Source organism: Vanellus vanellus (assembly GCF_965231255.1).
Source record: "Vanellus vanellus genome assembly, chromosome: 2".
NCBI classification, from domain to species: domain Eukaryota; kingdom Metazoa; phylum Chordata; class Aves; order Charadriiformes; family Charadriidae; genus Vanellus; species Vanellus vanellus.
The window spans coordinates 37226774-37248914 of NC_138906.1; the positions used below are offsets into that span (position 1 = coordinate 37226774).

The following is a 22141-nucleotide window of genomic DNA, read 5'->3' on the forward strand; positions in this document are numbered from 1 at the left end:
GAAATGAACTGAAAAAGAGTGGGAGTTACACAAAAGAAGCCAAAAAAATAGGTGTTTCTCTGCTGATACAGAACCACCATCCTGCTTAATCAACAGTGCCCAGGCCCTGTTAATCAGATTAGCCAGAATGTGCTGTTCTAAACAAATCTGAGGCTGTAAGAGAAAAAACACAGGCTGTTCACATCTCAAAACATGTAATATCAAATTATTTCTAGTAAGAGAAGAAAAAAAATCCCAAACGAAAAGAAACAAAGAAAACTCTCAAAACATGGTATAATAAAACACTGAACTTACCTAAAGTTTGTCTTTCATTCTCCATGTCATTGCTTAGGTTATCTTCTGAGACATTATCACTGATATCACTTACATATGAGTCATCATCCGATACCTGAGTGTGGCGTGTGGAAATAAGCAAGATACATCACTCGTTAAAATAACCCCATATGCACTTGAAAATTGTTACTTTCCACTAAAATTATTGTTTTAATAGATTTGGACTGTTTAAGCTGTGTTTCAGTATTACAGGAAAGTATGAAGAAGTCCTAAGAACACGTAATTGAGTTTGGAAGAAATTACTAAGATTGAAATTCAACTGTTCTCTTAGTGGAGACATGCTTCATTTTTGTGGACCCACAGCTAAGAAGGCTTTCCTCATATAAAAAGCCAAGGTTTTTATGGAGTCGGAAAGAGGTGACAAAATGAGCTATTAAGTTTCAATATGCATGACATCAGCCCCAAGGTACCTACAGGTACCACAAGGACAGGTATAAATATATATTTCTATGACACAATTTCTTAAGCACCTGTATAATGACTCAAGGCAGACAGTACAATATATGCAGTATCTGCATACTAGCTACCTAATTGCTATTTGCCTCAATGTGTGTATAAGACTTCTCCATAATAATTGTTACATTTCACAGAGACAATGACAACAAATAAATACACGCAGCATATTAATTTTTAAGTGTTTTGACAAATTTCATTTTCTGGCAGTCATCTGATGTGCGAGATGACTCAGAAAGACTGCACGTCAAGTAGCAGATAAGAAACTACATCATAATGATGTCAATCTTAATGCTCCGACCTCATTTTCTGAAGAGCTAGCAGACAGTAGGACTTCTTGTGCATCAAAAAATTCTGTGAGAGAGTCAGCTATAGACAGTCTGCTTTCGTTGGAGACTTGGTGAACCAGACCTCTGCTTTCTTCTCTTGAATTTTCCTGTTTGAAAGAAACAAAAAGTTCTGAGACGAGAAGTACCATGAATAGCATTCATGCATGCAATTCCACAGTCACATAACTTGAAAGGCTGTAAAACACTGGGAGAAGATTGCACATGCTCCTCTCCTATTTAGTGAAAAATAGCATGTGTTTCAAAGAGGGATTTAAAACCAAAGTAAAACAGACCAAAAAGAAGAAGAAAAAAAGAAGGGAAAAAAAGCAATGCATATTTAGTGAATCCGTTATGGCACTGCATGTACTTTTTCCTAAAAAAAAAAAAGCTTTGATATTTATGTGATTTAGCCAGATATACACAAGTGTATCATCAAAAAGCCCCCAAAAGAGCAAAACTCCCATCTCTTTATATTACATCCTAGATTCACATTCCCTTCTGATCTTAGCAAATGAATCAGTCTTTTCCCCCCAAGCCTTGTTTAATGCAAAGCCTGTGGTGCAGTGGCATACAAAATTCAGAGGGGCAAAGTTGCTTTCTGTATAATAGCAATGCTTTCCTAGCTCTCTTTCTTCACTAGGTATTTTTCTATGCTATGCTTTGGGAAGCTTTCTTTCATATCCACACCTGAGACAGGTCTGTGTTAACCAAAACCAACATATTATTGAAGCCACATAAGTGATATCGCTTTTGCTGCTGCAAGCACATTTGACTGCCATGGAGATCTCGGTAACTCCTCCCATGGAAGCTCTACAGATCATTGGCATAAGCAGAGTTCCAAAAGGTGGCCTAGCAAAGGTGGGGTGACCAGTAAGACTTGCTTCATTCTATGGATGCAGTGAAAAGGTTGGAGAACATTGTGCACTATTGTTTTCCCTTACAACCCCACCAACGCTAAGGAAAAGGGCTAGCTCGCCCGAAGGAGTGTATTAGCTGCTCTCAAGCTTTTCTGCGTGAGATGCTTTACTAACTTGTAACCATGACTGCCCTATCATGATTTTGCAGGAATTGGAGTGTTTTACTTTCAGAATAACATAATGAATGATCTGACAAGCCTATAATCAAACTGACAAATCTTCTTTCAAAGCTTTTCTGCTGGTAGATTTTACTATAGTGTGGAATGTTATTCAGTACGTGCTGGTAATGGTGACATGGTAACAAACCAAACTGTTATCATACAAAAGACTTCTTTTAAAAAAAATAAAAATAGTTCTGACACAGCAGCAAGAAAAGAGGAAGCCTCAACATTGTCTCTTCTGTGGGAAGGCAGTTACACTAGCCTACAAGTAAAAGAAAAATCTTACGCACGTGAGCATTGCTACTGGGATTCTTTCAAATACTATTTTGAACCTGAGAAGGCAAGTAAGCAGGAAAGGCTCATAAAAGAACAGCATGTTTTTATATTTATCACATGAGAGTTTCAGTTTGTCTTCTTTCATGTTCCCACTCACACAATAAACTACATTAACTGCCCAATAGACAAACTAAACTTTTACTGTATGCAAAGGCTTGAGATACTATTTTATACTGCTTCAATTTTCACATGTTTATCATAGCACCTGATGTAACATTTAGAGACAAGTTTTGTGCAGTGGCCCTGTCTTCCTCACAGCAGCATAGACCTCGGACAAATCTAAAACAAAACTTCTCCAGTATAAGTCATTTCATCCTTAAGTTCCATCCCAAACATGCCAGAGGGAGTTTCTGAATGAAACCTCTAAAGGACCTTTTGAAAGCTATTTGTCGCACATGTGTGTGTATATAGTGCCTAGAACAAGTTTCAGAAATAACCCATTGTCATTGCAAAGGCCTCCACTAAATATGAAAATGAAGAATTAAAATTAGAAAACAATGCATTAATGCTTGCCTGGATAGCAGTTTATAGCAGGATTAAAAGCAAAAGGCATTAGAATGATCAACTACTTTAAAGAAAAAAAAAAAAAAAAAAGAACAGCTAAATATGACCAAAACACAGCTCTACTAAAACAGACCTAAACCAGAAGTGAACAGACGGAATGACTGTCATTAAAAATAAAAGGAAGTTAGTTATATAAAACACTAGCATTACATCCACTCAAGTTCTAATGATTTACACTACAAGCACAGCAGAAGTTTCTGTATGAGTTAACATTTAGAAAAATCTATCAGAAGTAACACAGTTCTTGCTTCCCTCACTTGTACCATTAACACCTAGATCCTATAACCTATAAATACACCATATTCACGTGCATTCTGCAGCAAGCCAAAAAACTGAACATCAGTATGTCTCAAATTGGCTAACCGGACACGTAGAAGGCTCCCTGGCTTCACACAAAGAAAGCAAAATGGCTGAAAGGTCTCTTCTATGTCTCATTTCTTTGATCCTTTCATGGAAATGTCTGACAGTTGTTCTAAACCTTACACGAGCCACACTCGTAGCCAGCGTTCTGGGCTAACAATATTTCGACAGGCAACAGAAAGAACTACAGAACTTTAAAGTTAACAAGGGAATAAGGAGGAGAGAAACAGTAGCATGAGGGCAGCAAGGCGGCAGCTCTGTTCATGCTGAACAGGAAGCAGGCAGGAGGCGAGGGAGACCACCAGGAACCAGTAGCAAAAAAGCAATGGAAGTATGCTCAGGAAAACTGCTCACAAGAAAAGTCTTTGAACACAACGCATCATCAGAAATTACTCACAACCATGAAAGCAGACTTGTTTTACTAACACAATACACCATAGGGAATACATGAAGAACAAGACAAGATGCAGCTATACAGCACTGTAGATGTAGGGGCTTGAGGAACAGACATCACTGAAAGAGGAAGTCCATACCCACCTTCACCAAATCTGGACTTGATTTTGCATTAGATGCTGAATCAAGGATCATAGATTCGGCATGTATTCTGCGTAACCGGTCTTTAAGATCTGTGTTTTGTGCTATTGCCTGGAATATTTAACAAAAATATTGGGGATATGAAGTTCTCTCAACTAACTTGAACGTGGCTTTATTGTGTAAAAAGGGGTGAAGAGTATTTAAAATGCAGTATAAAACACCACCATCACATGATTTTTTTACTGGTTCAGCAAATCATTTATTATAAATGTTTCAAATCTTGTTCATTATCTTTCAAGTGAAAACTATTTTTGTTCAGTGTGAGGGAAAAGACACAGAAATGGAGAAAAAAGGCCAAAAATGACAGGGATATTTCAAGTTAACAGGTTTTGCAGGCTGATTTAATAAGTTTTATATAAATTTTGTGCATCTTTTTTCTTTTGAAGCTCCCTTCTTTCACCCCTATCTCCAACCTAGCCTCTGTCAACATTAATTCTTACTCTTGCTACATCCAAAAACATTTGATTTCCCCATCACCTGGTATACTGACAGTTCCCTTTGCCTTCCACTGACAGAGAAATAAGACTTAAATTCAGACAGGTACAGGTATAATTTGTGTCCTATCAGCTTATAATGGCAATGATCAGAATAAAAAGCCTCTGCTGCAAACTCATGTTTGTTACATGTTATTTATTCATGCTGGGCACTTCTGATGGACAGATGTCAGTTAGAGTAGACTTGCAGGAAGAGAACGCAACCCTGCCTGCAATGAAAATATCTCTGAAAAGAAAGATTTGGTTACTAATTTTGGAACAATACTGAAGACTTACTGCCTATTTTAGTGATCTGAATCAATACTAGGATGTGGAGAACCTGCTGTTTACACATCCACTGTGTCCTACAAATGCTTCTGATTTTGAGAGCAATTTTTGTTGGAAATAGTCTTGAGGCCAGGAAAGACAGTAAGCTCAAAGTGATGATGAAAGGGAGAAAGTAATTTCTGACTTTACATATGCATGGTCTGAATTCACCATAAAGGCATACAGCACTTCTGTGTCAAGCATTCAAGTGGTCAGCATTTTGTTATCCCCACAACATCAAATAAGCGCAAAAGAGAATTTACACAGCTTTCCTGTAATAGCATTTTCCAATTTTCATAGTTTGCTACAAAGTGTTTTCTTCCTTCTGTTGTCTTCTTGTACTTTTCCCCATTCTATATTTGCTTATTGTAGACTGTGTGTAGGTCAAGGATACTACCTTAATGAGGGAGAAGGAGAGGCAGAGATGCTAATTTTGTGGTGTTTTATCCATCTTAAATCTGTTCACTTTTCTACCCCTGCCAGGCTGATAAGAGCAAAACAGACTTATGTTTGATAGCTTTTGACCTGTGAGTCTGATTTTTTGTTCCTCATGTACAGAAAACAAACTGAAATGAACAACAACAAACATTAAATCAAAGTCATCAACACAGGACTCTTGCAAGGAAGTCTTACAAATATGTCAAATTTATCGTATCTGTGTTTCCAGACACCTTCAAAGGAAGCTTATTCCTTACTCCTACAGGATCTCTGCTGTACAGGGTGAGAAAATTTCTGTTGGCATCATGGCTTTACAGATCTACAGATTAAGAATAGCTCTCGCAGGTGTAAACCTCTACTGAAACTGCCAAGGTTCACAGATGACTTCTGAATGGGCTACAAAAGGCTTATTAAGTATCAGATAAGGCCTAAAAGTATGATGTTCAAAAGACATTTAGAGGATGAAGATGGACAACAGAATTTCACTGCTCAGAAAAAAAAAAATATCACGGTAAGCTGAGTGTCCACTGAGTTCAGAAATCTTAAAATGGATTCTTTGATATAAAACGGTAGGCGAATAACACTGGAAAAATAAAAGTCACCTATTCAAACATCAAAAGTGGAACATCTGAAAACCAAAAACAAAGAAGCGCAAGTGAATGAGTATAGTTATTATGCAATAGGTTTTGGCTTTCTCTAAATACTATGAAGATATTGCGGCCTCTAAAGGCATATTATACGCTTAAAAAACTATAACCATATGCAGCTTTCGTAAACCAAAGGGAAGTTTTCATACTGAAATAATTCTCAGATTATCTATATCACATTTATCAATGCCAGAGAGTCTCCACTGCCTCTGATTAGGAATTTGCAACAAACACTGAAATTTTAAGACCGTGGTAATAATGGCCCACTCATTGCTCTGAAATCAGATCACTGTTTGGTTGACACTTTCAAACATGACCAGCCTGAAAGTTCTGGTCTCAACCAATTACAAAAAGCACACCAACCAAAACCTCCACCTTTTTTAAGAGTACAATCTTTTCTCATTTAGAACTCTGCCCTAACACGTCCATTGCTACTTTTAGACAACTAACAGATAATTAACGTTGGAATTCAATATAAACAAGTTGTACTTGAATTTGCTTTGCAGTGTCTTGGTGCAGCACAGTGAAGCTCTAGTGCAGCAGAAGGGACAGCTGAGTGCTTTCAGCCACTCTCACCTTTATTTTATGCCAAGTCATACAGTGAATACTTGGGTGCTGTTTAGGAAAAGAAAAGGAAAAGGAAACCCGCAATCTACCAGAACTGAGTGATTAAACACTGTATGTTTCAAGAGAAAGTAGACTTATCGTCACAGAGCAGCCCTCTGATTCTTAACATCAAATGATACAGGTTATACTATATACCTAAATCAATCTATCAAACTTCAGTGATTTCACCATACCTTTAACATTTAGGAAAGAGTCTTTGAAAAACACCATATATAATAACTTACTATGATTCAATACTGCAAATTCTAGCACAGAACAGACACTAAAGAAACCAAAATTAACTACTATAAGATTTAAAAGTAGTATCTGATTACAAAACAGCTTGCTGAACTTCAGCATGTCACTTACGGATGTTAAGGCATTCTTCAAGCCAACTATTTGTGCAGATGGAGATGAGGATGCATCGTGCTCCAGTATCTGCTTCAGCTTTTCTCTCTCTGTAGATATGGTGCTGAAAGCTGACCTCAAGGTGAAGTAAACTAGAACCATTTCATAAAAAGAGACAGTTAGAAACAGATACCAATTATATACATACCAATTATGTAAAAGTTCAAAGAAACATCATTTATGGTGACAGAAACAAGAATTTAGGTTGAGAGATCCAGGGTAGGTTACTAAAACCAAGTAATATTAATCAAGGTTATAGGGTAGATTTTTTAGTAGGAGAAATGTTTACAGTGAACGCTACCATGTTGACTATATTAGCCACAGTCAAAATTACTCTGATTATTTGTGACAGATGGCAACAAAGCTAACTAACCACATCTGCTCTTCACTTGCTTTTGTTCCCCAATTAGCTTGAATCTTCAGATGGTCATGACTCTATTCCACATTCCTTTAAGAATTCCAGTGGGGAAGAAGAAAAGAGGGAAGAAAAAAATGAAATAGAAAAAAAATATCAAAACCACAGCTCTAGGGTTAGTAGTTTCCCCACAAGCAAGTCAACCGTGCTGTTGAGTTTTGTTATCTCTTTCTGGGATAAAAAATTTCAGCTTGTTAGATGATTTAGTGACTCAAAATCAAAGGGTCAGATCCTAAACATTGTGCATGTTATGCTGCTACTTCTACTCCTTCCTGAGCTAGTATCACCAGCCTGAAACATTTAAATCTGACAACAGATCATGCAATTTTAAAATTACTAGATTTTTAAAGGGGAAATGCACTTTTCTTATTTTTTGGTTTTTTTACTTTTAAGACATTTAATCTTTTCTTTAACCACAAGGAATAAAAATTCAGCTGAGTAATATTTGTTTGTGTAGGATTTCAACATTCATCTAACTGGAGAATTAGAGGATTTCTGAGGGCCTAATAAAGCCTTGCAATACAGTCATGAGAACTGCCAATGCAAAAATGTATCAATTTACAGGGAAATGGAGATATAAAACCTGAGCGTGGACACATGGAAAGGGCAAAGAACAAGAAATCTGATACCTCTTTCTTCTAATAGTCCACTCCAAGTTATTCAGAGAAACTAGCATTACTTCATTGAGTATTTGTTGTAATCTAATTTACTCTTCTAAGAAAATATTCTTAAGTTATATTTCAACACTGCAAACTATTACCAAAGCTAATTTTCATACTTTAACCTATTTGAAGAAATCTTTAGCAGTATCACAGGGGGTGGGAAGGAAGATGTATCTACTACGATCTATTTTGTTAGACTTTCGTATGTGGATGACATGACCAGAATCTTGGGTGATCTTAAATGTCATTTAATAAGTTGTACTCCAACTTAAATTTTCAAGAATTATTACATACTAAAGGACTAATGTTACATTTTATTTAATTTGTATCAAAAGCTAAAGTAATAGTTTTCTTCACTACCCTTTTTGGAAGTGGTGTGGTATAAAGCAACTTTGGAAAAAAATTCTTTGTACTCTTAATAGAATGATACTGTATTAAATAGTACCAAGTCAACTGTTCCCTCAAATGCATGGGTCAATCTAACTAAAATTTCCAACATGGACATTTCAGGTAAGATGATCCTGAGTAGATGATTTCTTTGCTCTGCTTAATAGCAACTTTTCCAACTGCGCCCCACCCCCACTTCTTATCTCTTTTTGGAAGCATACATCAGTTTTGACTATAATTGACTTTATAAAGTTTACTACTTAGATACATTTCTTACATAATGGAATCAAGATACATCAGCACCAGAGGGGAAAAACAAGCAAAGAATGCTTACTGATAACATCAACCATTATCTTGTGCAAAAGGGGACAAAGCCAATACTTCCAAAAGTCTTTCAGATATAAATGCTTAAGTGCCTTCCTCACCAAGATCATTTAAACAATAAAAATGTTTCTGGTGCAAGGGTGATGGAGCAAAGCACTGGTAATGAAAAATGATTTTGAGAGAAGAGACATTTCTCGTCAAGCTGCCCCTCTGGCTGCTTTACATGATTTTACTCTTCTGTATTCACTAAAAATAGGTTACTACCATAGCAACCCTTGCATCACCAACAAATGTTAACTCTGAAATACAGTGAAGCACACTGAATGTACAAACATACATGTGCTCATAGACACACATATGCACACAAACACAAAAGAGCATAATCTGCTGTTGTGTTGTGCAACTGATTTTAGGATTTTTACCTTTGGTAAAAAAAAAAAATATAATCTAGGTTTTTAGCACATAGAACAAAGGATGGTCCTTTATTAAATAAAAAAAATTTAAAATGTGATGATTAAGTCAGTTTTTTCAAATGACTCAAGATCTCAACATTTGCAATTCCTCAAGGAAATTAAAGGAAGGGAGGGCATTTTCTGCTTTTTCTAAACATTAAACAGGAAGCATTCTCAGAAGTCACATCATTATTTAAATTGTGATGATATAAAATCACATACAAAAGACAATTTAATTACCTTTATGTGCAATGTGAAATAAGTCCTCCTGCATTTTAGTAAATTCTGATGATGTTTCAGAGCCATCAGAGTAATTTTTCTCCTCTACAAAATCTATTGTAGATAAGTTCGGATTGGAAGCATGCAGTCTCATAGGGGCAGAAAATACTGAAGGCACCTGTAAGGAGAACAGCCATTTGTGATGTTTTTACAAACTGTAAAGAAAATTTTGTTTTATTGTACCCACCTGGGTTACATGTTGAAGACACCAAAAATGGAAAAACTACTGTCAGTTACCAATAGGCTTGGAATGGATGACACCTGGCAAATGAAACCATAGATATAACTGCCTGAGATAACGTAATTGGAGATTTGGCAAAACTCCAAGAAACAAGCCCACTGAGAACTGCAGCATATGCTATACTATTTTTCCCCACTTATAAATATCTAATGGCCTCTGGATGCAAATGTGTACAAAACTATCTGGAGGATTTGCAAAAATCTGCACTGATAAAAAAACACAACACCACAACCCCTCAAATTAGAGGTAGATAGAAAACATGGGTAAAAAACATGGCCGGTCTCCTGAAGATAACAGCACAGCTCACATTGCAGATATCAATGACAACACATTCATGTTTTGTCTGATATATTACTACTTAAAATGAGCTAGCACAGGATACTACTTAGAAAGGATTCATATTTCCTAAATTGATCACACTAAGAAGTGATCAACAACTAAGATTTGGAGAAAGACAGGCACTGAAAGGACTGGTTACCTGTAACATTCCTTTAGCCTCTTTCCCAACAACTCTGGATCGCCACCTCCTGTGTGTTCTCTTTTCTTTCTTTGGGCTTTCAAAAGGTCCAACCTTGTAACAACACACAGGACAAAAATAATACAAATTGCCATAAAACTAGCAGAGCTAAGAAGAAATACCTTGATTCTTTAGGATTTGGGGTTGTTTTTTGGAATTGCAAGGGAAAACCTTTCTGGTTTTGTTTTTTTAAACAAACCTGCATAGCATTTATAGCAGGCGCTGAATATGTCCTGTGAAGAACATCCATGCTCTGTAACAGCTGGTTCATTTCCAGTAAATATGTGTGACAGTTGGAGAGGTCTGTTTTGAACAAGAGAATATTTTCAGTTGCCCTAAAGTAACAGACACACTGAAAGTTTTTTTTCTTTGTAGGTTAGTCTTATTTTGATTGTAGCCAGCTTAAGTTATTCATTGACTAAAGGCACATTATTAGATGACTGGATAAAAAGCTTGTATCCTTCTAATTTAAACTTCAAGTTCAAAATATTGAAATGCATCTATATAGTGTGTATAATGATAACGATGTTTCATCCTAGTTGGTTGCAGAAAAATGAGAATAATGTGATAACTACTGCAGATTGGGACTAGTCAGAGCCCCTCATGGCGAGCCTAACAATGCCATAGGCATCAAGAACGAATTGTACATTCAGAACTAGAGATGAGGCTTCTCTATATTAGAGCTGAAGCTCACTTGTATATAGAACTTTACCAAATAAGCATTACACAGACACTACCAACATGAGGAAGATCTTCATGCTCTTAGGAAAGCATGAAAGCAGAAGATGACTTTGAAGTACAAAGACTTAGTGCTTTTTAAATTACTAGCTTTTGAATGCTTCCCTTTTTTGAATATCCAGCTTAAGAAAGTTCAAATCTTGCTACTGAAGGTGATGTTTGTACATAAAAGCAAATGTACTGAAATACATAGGTTCCTCAAAGAAGTCAGGAAAGACTAGGGGAAATATTAGGCTATTTTCAACTTCCTTCAAGTATCATTACCTCTTGAGCATTTTTCCATGTCTTCAGAAGACTGTAGCCAAGATGAAATCCTGGACTCATTACTCGAAAAGGAAAATGACAAGTTACCTCCAGCTGACAACGAATTCTGTTTGGTCAGACTCCCTGCCTGTTCCAAAGAAGAAGTTAATTATTAACAATAAATATTTTAATGTTGTCTGCACAAATTTTGACAACCAACAATTGAGGTTCATGATCAGGGACAAGGACCGAAGGCATCAACAACATGGAGGAAAAAAGTGCATGAGCTAAATAAACTAGGTGTACGGTCATTGAGCATAATGTCAGGATATCTAACATAACTGCTATCCACAAGCAGTAGAAATACTAAAGGAACCATAAAAATTTGCTGAAAACTAAATTTTGAGGAAGGGCAAAGTTCTGCATATATTAAGTCAACTTAATACAATTAAAGCACCATATCTGAAAAGGACCAAAGTCAGACATTCTGTTTCTTCTCCATGCTCCCCAAAGAAGCCCCAGAAGTAAATTAAATATAACATGGGCGTATCTCTTAAAGCTATTTTTCAGTGAAGAAAGCAACATCTACTAGATGTTATTTAAAAATGTTACTCAAGGTTATATGACTTTAGCATGGATTTGGCTTGACAGGCCTTAATACATATGTGACCATACACCTCATCCGGGTAAATACTCCCCTTTTACAATGTTTCTGTCACCATTTTCAAACTTCTCATTTTCAGCAGTGCCCACTATCAGATCAGGAGATGCTGGAAATTCTGTGTAAGAGCTAATTAAGCATTACAATTAAGTAATTTCCAATGGGAAGAAATTTCTACCCAATTATTACCAGTTGATTGTGGCCTATAATGCTGTTTCCTTCTCTAACATAAGAACAAATAATAGCCGTTCAAATGCCTAATTATTTTTAAACCTTACTAGACCTTTCATCTTTAATAATACCTATGTCAGAAAGCTGTACAAATTACATGCTTTGTCAACATCTTGTTTAAAATCAGTTTTAAAATGTTCCATCCTAAGTGTCATTACATGACCACTTTACCAGTTATTAGAAAAGCTGACTTATTTGTTTGGCTCTTCTCTGAAGCATATACTTTACAAACTTTGTTATCTCTTGCTCACCTTATATCAAAACTCAGGTTGTACTAGTTTTAAATCTATTCGCAGGAAACACCATCTACATCTCAGGCAGTTGTAGTCTTCTTAGTCTTTTTAAATTTACAATATAAGCTCCAATTTGAGTTGCAGAATAAAATAAAATACACTATCCACGTGATGTCATTCACTACTGTGTCAACTTATACAGTCAGTATGAAATAGTACTAAGCATCAACGAACACACTTATTTTTAAATTAATCTATGTAGTTTAGCTGTCTTATTCCTACATAAAGTCTATGAGCTTTAGTAGTCTATATACGTATATCCCAATAATAATCTCAGAACCTTTAAAAGCACAAGTAAACTGAATTTAAAGATGAGCAATTGTATCGTCATTTTTTGAACAAATCCCACATTTCTCTCTTCAGAACTCTATCTCATATAAACAACTTTTCCAGAACTCATATACATGAGGGGCGTGAGCAGGAGGGAAAAAGTAGGCATTGCCAAGAAACAGGCAAGAGAGAGTTTGTGTAGCTCCAGTTGGCATAACTTTGCTTTTGATCAGCACAGCTAAGCTTTAGAATCCAAGCATTCCACATAAACATATGTAGATACATACACTTTCCTCCTAACAACAACAACAAAACAGATGTGAAAACCAATCAGATGTTTCTAAAAGCAAATAAAATGCAACACGAAGTTCACTCGATATATTTTTCTCAAAAGAACTTAAACTGCTGGATTGATATCAACTAACATCAAGCTAGAGCTGGTGTAAATTGGCAAACTTCCACTTAGCTTCAGCAGAGCTAAGGTGATTAACTACAGCTTAAGAACTATCCCCTTCTATTTTTCACATGAAAATAAGTAGGCCTTCTTTGCAGTGCAAATCTGGATTAATAAATTAGAAGTGAATTGAAGTCTTTCATGCCAAAGAAGAAATGGTTAGTTTCCCGACAGTGAGCATAGAATGTAGATATGCTGGTCACGTGATTATTTTTTTCTTTTTTTGTTGGTTTTTTTTTTGTTTGTTTGTTTTTGAGAGTACAGGCATGGGTATATCATGTGCTATGCAATGTTCCACTTTTGGCCTCGATATTTTTCTTCCCTTCTATCCCTGCTGTCTTTTGGGAGAAAAGAACTAAACGGCCATAGGAGGTTTGCCATTTCCTTGCAGATACAGCCTCAGAAGAGCAGGCTGTCAGAGCCACAGAGGTGCTGGCACCACGGAAAGCGTGCAGACAGCTCTGCAGAACAGCCCTGTTACTGCAGGGTGAGTTACTGTTCTTTTAGCTGCCCGTGCGCACAGATCCTCTCCCTCTCAACCGCTAGCAAAAAGCTGTTCAGGCACATGTTTATGTTGCGTAAAACTCATACTCAGTTACAGGATAGACCTACCAAAGTGATGAACTGCAGGGATCGGGGAACAAGCCCACTCAGATCATTCTAAACTGGACCAGAAGAGCTTCTTTGGGTGAACGTCAGCCAGTCAACGTGCAGACTGCTGAAGGCACAGAGGTTGTGTTCAGGCACAGAACACAATCACTCTTCTGTGAGACTGCATCGAAGAGGTCAGTTATGGTGCTGGGCTGAGCATTTGTAAGGTCATTTGTGAAACCAACAGTCACAGACTTTAGGTAAAGAGAAGCACATTGCTGATTGGACCTTTCCAGATCCCAAACCCACCTATGGATGGGCCGTGGACTACGCATGGTCCTCGGATTGCCTTGAATAATGCTTCTAACTCAGTTAAAAAAATAAATACTGGCCACAGGTGATGGCTCTTGGATAACTCCCATGTACTCCTCAGGTAAGGCACAGTCAAATTCATTAGTGTAAAAGGGGAGAGGTTTTATTAGCTAAAGGAGAAATGAAAAAATGCTAAATGGAAAAAAAACCCTACCTGAGTGCTCTTCTATGACCCAGACTAATATTCACCAGCACATATCAGACAAATACTGATACATGTCTCAAAAATTACGAGGATTCTAACTCAATATGAAGTTTTAAAAGTCATCATGAAAATATAACTTACTGCATTAAAACAATGAGGCAATATTATAAAATTTAACAGCATCATAGAGAAAATTCCTTGGAAGTAAATCAATAAATAATATTATTTTCCTCTTGACATTTTAGATCATAACTTAAACCTCACCACAAAATTCCACTATGCTCTTTACTAAATCAGACTAATTTAATCCCTGATGAAAGCTCATTATTTATAAATTATAACTATTACCTTTCTACCCAGAGCAGAATCACAGAAACCAGGGACAGAGTCTGCAGTAGTAGACACAGGGAAGAAAAGATTATTGACGTCATGAGGAAACATGGAGATTTCATTCTGACGGTACATTCTGTGATGACGAAGTTTTGCTACCCATTCATCAAACAGCTCCTGGGATTTCACCTACAAAAAAATTCAGGTTTTATAATGTTGACTTTCAAAATCACTAACAAAGAAACTAAGGTATTTTGTGCTCATTAGACACCTAGCCTGGCTGACCTTTATTGGTAAAATAGCAGGAAAGTTTTTCTAATGATAATCCTACTAAAATGCATACTGTACAAGTTTAAGCACAACAGAAAATTAATCACAGGATAAAGTCAAGAAAAAGAGAAACTTCAATTACTATAGTTATGACTTCCAGTGCAGAACACAATACTTAGTAACTTCTAGATGGAAAAAAACCCAATATAAATTAAAAAAAAATTAATTTGTCATTTCTTAATTGCCATTTTTAAGGTGGTTTACCTAACCACAAATAGAAATTTTATTTTGATGCTGTATTTTAAACCAATTTATTCAAAAAGGATAGATAAATCTACACATTTGACTGTGGAAAATACTTCCTATAGATAAGACAATGAGCAAGACAACTACTGAAAATAAAAGCACCTGTGCAACAACTGCATACCCTTTGCTGAAAAAAGTGCTCGGTGAAAAGAGTGCTGCTAAACATGAGCCATCTTCAAAGTTTCTATTTAGACCAGTGATACTGACTCGGGAAGAGTACAATAAGGCCTCTCAAGGTATAAAGCGTAACACAGTATGCTGACACTAGAAAGTAAGTTATTAGTATAACTAACAGACGTCCTACTATTAAAAAAATAAGGTCTCCACCATACACAGCTAATGTTATTTTGGGAGCAAGTTTATAACAATCTTGAAGACCTACCTTCAGATGGTATATCTGCTCTTCTGTATCCAAATCTATACATTTTGTTGATTTCTTTACAGACATGACAGAAAGTCCAACATCAATACAGCCATGTATCTTTCCTCTCTCTATCTGCAAAAGAGTAAAAAGAATACAATCACTCCAGAATAAAGCAAAAGGATAGATATTACCTGCTGAAACCATAATTTTCCCCTCTTCAACATACTGTTTAGAACCACTGAAACTCTATTTCCCATTGCAAACAGTATGGAATTATTGTTATTTTGGATAAAATAGTGCTGTTACCTTATAATGGCCTTAAAGGTTTTCAGATCACTTACATCAGCTTGGCATTTAGAATACTTCAAAATCCCTCTGTCCAAAAAAAAGTATCTCTGTAACCGGAAAGACAAAGAATTAAAAACAAACAAACCCAAAAGAAACAAACAAAACACACCCCAAAAACCCAAACAAAAATGCACCACCCCACACTTCTTTGGAGAACACTTTCTCTGCTCGTAAGGAACCTGTTTTCCCCAAGACCACACCAAGCAAGGCCCACTCGAATGACATCAGGCTTTCAGCTACACATTCCTTTCCTACCTTGTGCCAGCCCTTCAAAGGCCATTTCCTCTTTTTCAGCAAGCAGCCCTCCTGCTTCTGTGGCTCCTGGGTACAATTCATTGCTCCCCGGAGTCCTTCTACAATTTCCCAGCTGTCCTGCTTGAACAGAAAATCCAAATCTAGATCTTATTTCTTCCAAAGAACAGATTAAGAGAGATTCAAGAGGATGAAGGCTATAAGTAAAAAAAATGCAAATGATGTTGAAATCTAACCTTAGATCCATATTTACATTTTGTTATGCATCTTCCAAGAGACAAGATTCTTTTTTATTTTGATAGAAACAATACAAACTAAACAAAACACTATTTTATAACACGTTCCTTCATTGAATGCACTGTGCTTTCCAGAATTTTATATGTATATTTTTCTGTACATACATACACACAGTGTATAGCCACAGCCTAGTCACAATTTAGCATAAAAAAAACTTTCTGCCATCACAGGCAGAAACAGCCTATGCTAAAACGATATGTTTTGTAGGTTATGAAGCAGAAATAAAAGACATCAAAAATGAAGATCTTTTCTGTAAAACTATTTTGCCCGTATTCAGTAACTCAAGGTTTTATGTTTGGTGTGAGTTGCAGCCTCCCTAAAGTAAAATAAATAAAATAAAATAATATAAAATAAAATAAAATGAAAAAGACAGGGAAGTGATTCAAATCACTATGAGGAACAAGACATAAATGGAGAGTACAAGAAAAATAAAACCCACCCTTCATCAGATACACTTCTAATTAAAAGAGGATCTCTCTTTTTTTTTCCATCAGGAACTCTTAAATGAAAGACCCTGCAGCAACATTACAGAGAAGGGAATAAAACTCAGTATTTTTACAGTTCTTATTTATGGAACAACTGCTAACGACAATGTAACATGAGTTTCAAGATTTCTGATCGGCGATCTCATGAATTATTTACTGCCAGCTACGACAGGATTTGACAAATCAAGAATTATGAACAACTGACCGGAAATGGCATGTGATAGTACCATCCTGATATATTTGAAAAAGAAAAAGAATACTTTAACGTATAGAATTTAATGACAAGAAAGGACCAGTATGAAACACTTCGGGGAAAAACAAAACTATACCAGGTAGGTAAGTATTTGCGGTCCTCCTTGTAAGATACATAGGGATATATTCCCTAAAAGAACTTTACTGATTAAAAAAACAACTTGAAAACAAAATCAAAACAAAAATCATCAAGAGTGCTAGTTGTGCTGTATTGTTTGTGTGGCAAGGTTTTGGTAGCACGGGGGCCACAGGGGTGGGGATGGGAACAGTCTTTTTTCAGTGGCGCCCAGTACCAGGATAAGAGGTAACGGGCACAAACTTGAACATAGGAAGTTCCATCTTAACATGAGGAGGAACTTTGAGGGTGGCAGAGCACTGGAACAGGCTGTTATCATGGCACGCATTTTGTGCCCCTTTGGTTTGGGTTTTACCCTTGTCAGTTTTGTAACAAATAGTTTCTTTCCTCCCTCCAGTTTGAGAGATATTTTGACAGCTACTTAGATACCATTATTTCTAACCAGCTATCATGTAATCATATTTTTCCTATTGAAAACCAGAAGTTACACTCCATATTCTTTAATTTTTATTTTTACTGCTTTAGGACTCACTTAACATTCTCAATAATTATGAACCCTTTCCTGCTTTGGGGTAAATTACTATGATACCAGATCAGGGAACAGAGAAGTTACTCATGGGTATCATGAGTAAGTGGGCTGAAGGCAGAGCAGAAGGCTTCCTGGGCCGTCTCCAACACATCAGTCTAACACCAGCTGCAGCAGCGCACGCTCTGCTGCTAGGGACCAACAGCACAGGACTTCCACAGGGTGAAGCTGGCAGAAGATGAAGCAGAGAGCCAGCCTGTGCCCATGCAAGGACAATTAGCTACAGCTTGCAGTTTGACAGCTACTCAAGCACAAAGGCAGCTCTAAGCCTCCACAATCGAGGACCCTTTTTCCCCTCTTTTTTTTTTTTTTTTTTTTGACAGAACATTCCAGTCGAATGATCCATCATTATGTTCCATGATGACAGAGAGCAGCCTCTTTAAATATCATCAAATATAGTGTAATGCTACAATTAACATTACGTAACAGCTGAACTTACTGCTGCTTAAATGTCCACTGTGGATAAAATCTCATCTCAGAAAATATGATCTACTAAATTAGCCAACATAAAAAATAACCTTGACATTAACTGATTTCAAATTGGGGACTTGGAAAAAAGTAAACAGTTAAAAAAGTGAGAAACCTGACGGAACTAGTGAAAAATAAGTCTAATTAAGAACTACCAGGAGTACGCGCAAGGTGAAAAAAATTCTGTGTTTATGTTTTTGTTTCTTTCTTCTTGAAATTAGCCAGAAGAGTTTAAAAGCTATTTCGCCTGATTACTAAGCAAGCTATTTCCCTTGCCTTAGCTGAAATATATTAAACTGCAGTACTCAAACACATAACTTTTCCACTAAGAATTAACCTGATAACAGTCAAGACCAGTGAACAGCAGTTCTTTTTCAATATTCCAGTGTTATACCTAACGAAGCAACTTCCTTGAACTTCGGATCAAATTCACAGTACATGGTTGATAGAGTGGTCTGCTTGCAGGAGACAAGCACAAATTTGAGCATGCGAAAAACACAAGAATCCAGATTCACCTTTCTACAAGTTTAGAAAGAAAGGGACTCCTGAAGTGAGACAGACTTAATACTACACTGAGCATATGAGGTGAAGGGAAGGTAGCAGCTGAGAAATAGTTCAGCCAATTGCACCCATCCGGAATATACATGGTGTTAAACAGTTTTGGTAAAACTTTCAAATACAGACCACATCCTGGCCTGCATTACAACTCCAGTTTTGTCTGGACCTCTCTTGCAGTCCAGGCAGGCACAATGTGTTTCCCGTGCTCCTGTAGGAGAGCCACATTTCTCACTGTTGTTCTGGTCACTGAGGTGGCCAAGAAAGTGCCTCAAAAGTGTGAAAATGGGAAGAAAAGCTGAAGTAGAAGCACTTCTCGTTTGGCAGGCCATTGGGCCCACTCAATCTCAGGTAAAGGCAAGTCTCTTACATTTCTGCCCTGGGAACTTCACTCTTCAATTACAAACTTTATGTAAAGGTAGCTTTAGTTAAATTAGAAATGGATCCTTTTAAAAGCACAAGACTATTTACTCAACTAAGTTACCCAAGAAAAGGCAAGGAATAGCTCAGAAAATTAACAGTTTGGGGAACTGCTGGATATATGCATGGTACAACACTGCAGTAACAGCATCTGGTCCTCTTCTACATCCATCTGTCCAGAAGAGTCCAACCTTTCCCACCTGAACACCCAAACTCCCACATTTTTCAAAATACCGCTGCTGCGACTCATTTTGGATCTGTTCACTCTTGACCCAAACCCTACAGGCTTTTGATGGGTATTTTGTTTGCAAGAGATCTGACATCTCATTTAATGACAGAAAAGCATCTGTTGGCTATTGCTGAGAGCAGCTGCAGAAGCAAAAGAAAACTGCTTACTCTCTAAAACGAAGGCAAATGAATCAGGCTGGTCGGTTATCAACTGTTCTCATCTGTCTGAAATAGCAGAGGAGCAAATTGGAGATACAGGATTTCCTGAAAGTTACTGGAAGCATTCAGATTACGCTCCATTTTGCTGATTCTTATCCCACGACAGAGAACTAAAAGAGATACCCCAAACTATAGCGTTAAATAAAAAAAAAAAAAAAAAAAAACCAACAGCCACCCACCCCACCCCCACCCAAAAAAAAAAACCCCAAACCTCCCAGCTGAATGGCACTAACAATTCTAGTAGAAGCCTGATGCCCAGATTGGTAATGTCTTAAGGTTATGACACTACAAAAGATTTTATATCATTACGAGCCAAAGTCTGCACAAAATGATCAACAATGCATTTGCTGCCCAGGCAGAAATTTCACTTGAAGCTTAGGAATGAACATAGTCTTTACTTTTCTCAGGTCCGAAGGTGCTCATTTCAGATCAGCACTGGAAATTCACCCTGTAATTGCTACTTGGCTTATACCTGCTCTGTGGCTGAGAAAACAAAAGCATACACTTTGATCTTCAGACTCAATCTGTCATTAGATAACTGCAGTAATTTTCTTCATTTAATAAAATAAAACCCTTCTCATTTTCTGCAATATTCTTTACCACACAGCTCCTCAAGGCAAATTATTTCAGGAGAAAGAATGAAGTAATGAGTTCAAACAGCTCTCAGACCGATGCTTGCACTTGCAGCTCCCTGAACAAAACAGATGACAGTGCCAGACTTTCTTCCAGTGTAAAACGCAGCCAGTTGTACCGAATATTTTAAAGTGCCAAAAATAGAAACCCGCTTTGTGGAGGATAAGGGTTGGCATCAGCTGCAACTAAAGCATTTGTTACGGTTCATAAAATTGGCAGAAATGATTTAATTTTCTTTTTAAGAACATGAGTTTTTTTTGAGCAGCTCTTCTGACATAAAGCTTTTCCCTACTGAATCTATTTTAAAAGTTAGTTAACATATTAGACTTAAAAATAACTACCACAATATATCTTCTTTTGACCACAGGTCAATTTAAATTTACAGATCAACACCAGTTTTCCTTTCTCACAAAACACAGTTTGAGTTGTGGCTTTGTGGAAGACATCCCTTTCCATGGCTGAAGGAGAGAGGCAGAGAAAAGCAGAGAGGTGAGATGTGGCAGTAGACTCCAACCTGCTATGGGGCTTCAAGGCGAAGGTGAACTTAGTGGAATAGGATGAACTGTTAGCATCTTCAGTTCACACTGCAAATGTGTTGCATTTGGCAGAAAAAGGGCACCAAGTTTAGCAAAGGAAGGAGTAAGCCTCTCCAAGTCGTGTAGTCCTGCTTAAGTCAACTCTTTTTTGGCAGAGTGGTCCATCTTCTGCATCACAGGACACTACTTATGCTCTACACCACTGACACATGTTGCTCTGTGGGGAGCAATAACTAAATTTTAATGCGCACAGCAGCCTTGTACTACAGGCATTCCATACCCCCATCTCAGGTAGCTTATTATTTGGTGCCAGCGTGTACCTGCAACAGAGTCTGTGCCCAGGAAATCAGAGAGACTCAAAACTCAGACCCCACTGTTTTGGGGGAAAAACAAATGAACTGTCCAGGTCCCTTCCCCTGCGCATTTCAGAACGTCTTTCTATTTAATCAGGTTAAAAGAACTTCTGTGTCAGATCAGCAGCACAGAGAAAAGCATCTCTCAGGCAGATCTGTCATTAACCTACAATGAATGTAGCTCTGAAGGTCCTCGAGAGAGGCACAAGTGTTTGAAGGAAGAATAAGAAGCCCTCCATGGAGCTGGAAGGTGGAAAGGATATCAAAATCATAGCATTTCACTCCCCAATTTGCACAGCATACGGCAAAATTATTTCAACTTTCATGATACTATTAATAAAAAAGTATCAATAACAGTGTTGCATTGTAATTTTCTACCAGGGCACTGGAGAAATAAAAAAAAAAACCAACATCTGTGCTACCTTTTAGATTAGGGGATTTTTAACAGATTCATAGAACTTTAGATTGTTGCTGTCTTCTTAATAGAACACCTAAAGTGCTGTCATTTAAACTAACATGCAGATGAAAAGGGCAAACGGTGGCATCACTCATCCCCAGCCTTATCAGGCCTGAGAAGGTGGATATTAGTAGGGACAGACTGTAAAGCTCCAATTTAACAATACAAGAGGCTGAGTAAGAAAAGAAGCAATTCATGATATAAACAAAACTACTTGATCAGGTGTGACAAAAAATGCTCTGTGGGAAGGGGGGAGCAAAGGGACAGGACACAAGAAAGATCTCAACATCCTCACTGCCCAGTATCAAAAGCCTGAGCTAGCCAACAAATTTGATCATGTTAAATGGCAGTATGCGAGGTTTTTGCAGAAATTGCTTCTGCATAAGTATGCCTACTTACACTGGCTGTGTAACACACCAGTGGATTTAGTCATGCTCATGTAAATCTTATTATTTAAATACTACATGATAACATTTGATAGACAT

General features: G+C 37.2%; 1 protein-coding gene across 4 annotated transcripts in view; it reads right to left on the reverse strand.

Moving 5' to 3' along the window:
- Window positions 1–22141, reverse strand: part of OSBPL3 (oxysterol binding protein like 3) — a 41321-nt gene that overhangs the window by 17375 nt on the left and 1805 nt on the right. The window contains exons 2-13 of one of the 4 annotated variants that reach the window (XM_082499399.1): window positions 16095–16211; window positions 15833–15886; window positions 15510–15623; window positions 14570–14740; window positions 11226–11352; window positions 10423–10526; window positions 10185–10277; window positions 9427–9583; window positions 6908–7038; window positions 3991–4098; window positions 1088–1222; window positions 295–388 (exon numbers count right to left, since the gene is read on the reverse strand). In XM_082499399.1, coding sequence (XP_082355525.1) covers window positions 295–388; window positions 1088–1222; window positions 3991–4098; window positions 6908–7038; window positions 9427–9583; window positions 10185–10277; window positions 10423–10526; window positions 11226–11352; window positions 14570–14740; window positions 15510–15623; window positions 15833–15886; window positions 16095–16211 — 1405 coding nt within the window. The remainder of the gene's footprint in view (window positions 1–294; window positions 389–1087; window positions 1223–3990; window positions 4099–6907; window positions 7039–9426; window positions 9584–10184; window positions 10278–10422; window positions 10527–11225; window positions 11353–14569; window positions 14741–15509; window positions 15624–15832; window positions 15887–16094; window positions 16212–22141) is intronic. The other 3 variants (XM_082499400.1, XM_082499401.1, XM_082499402.1) reach the window with 3 other exon arrangements.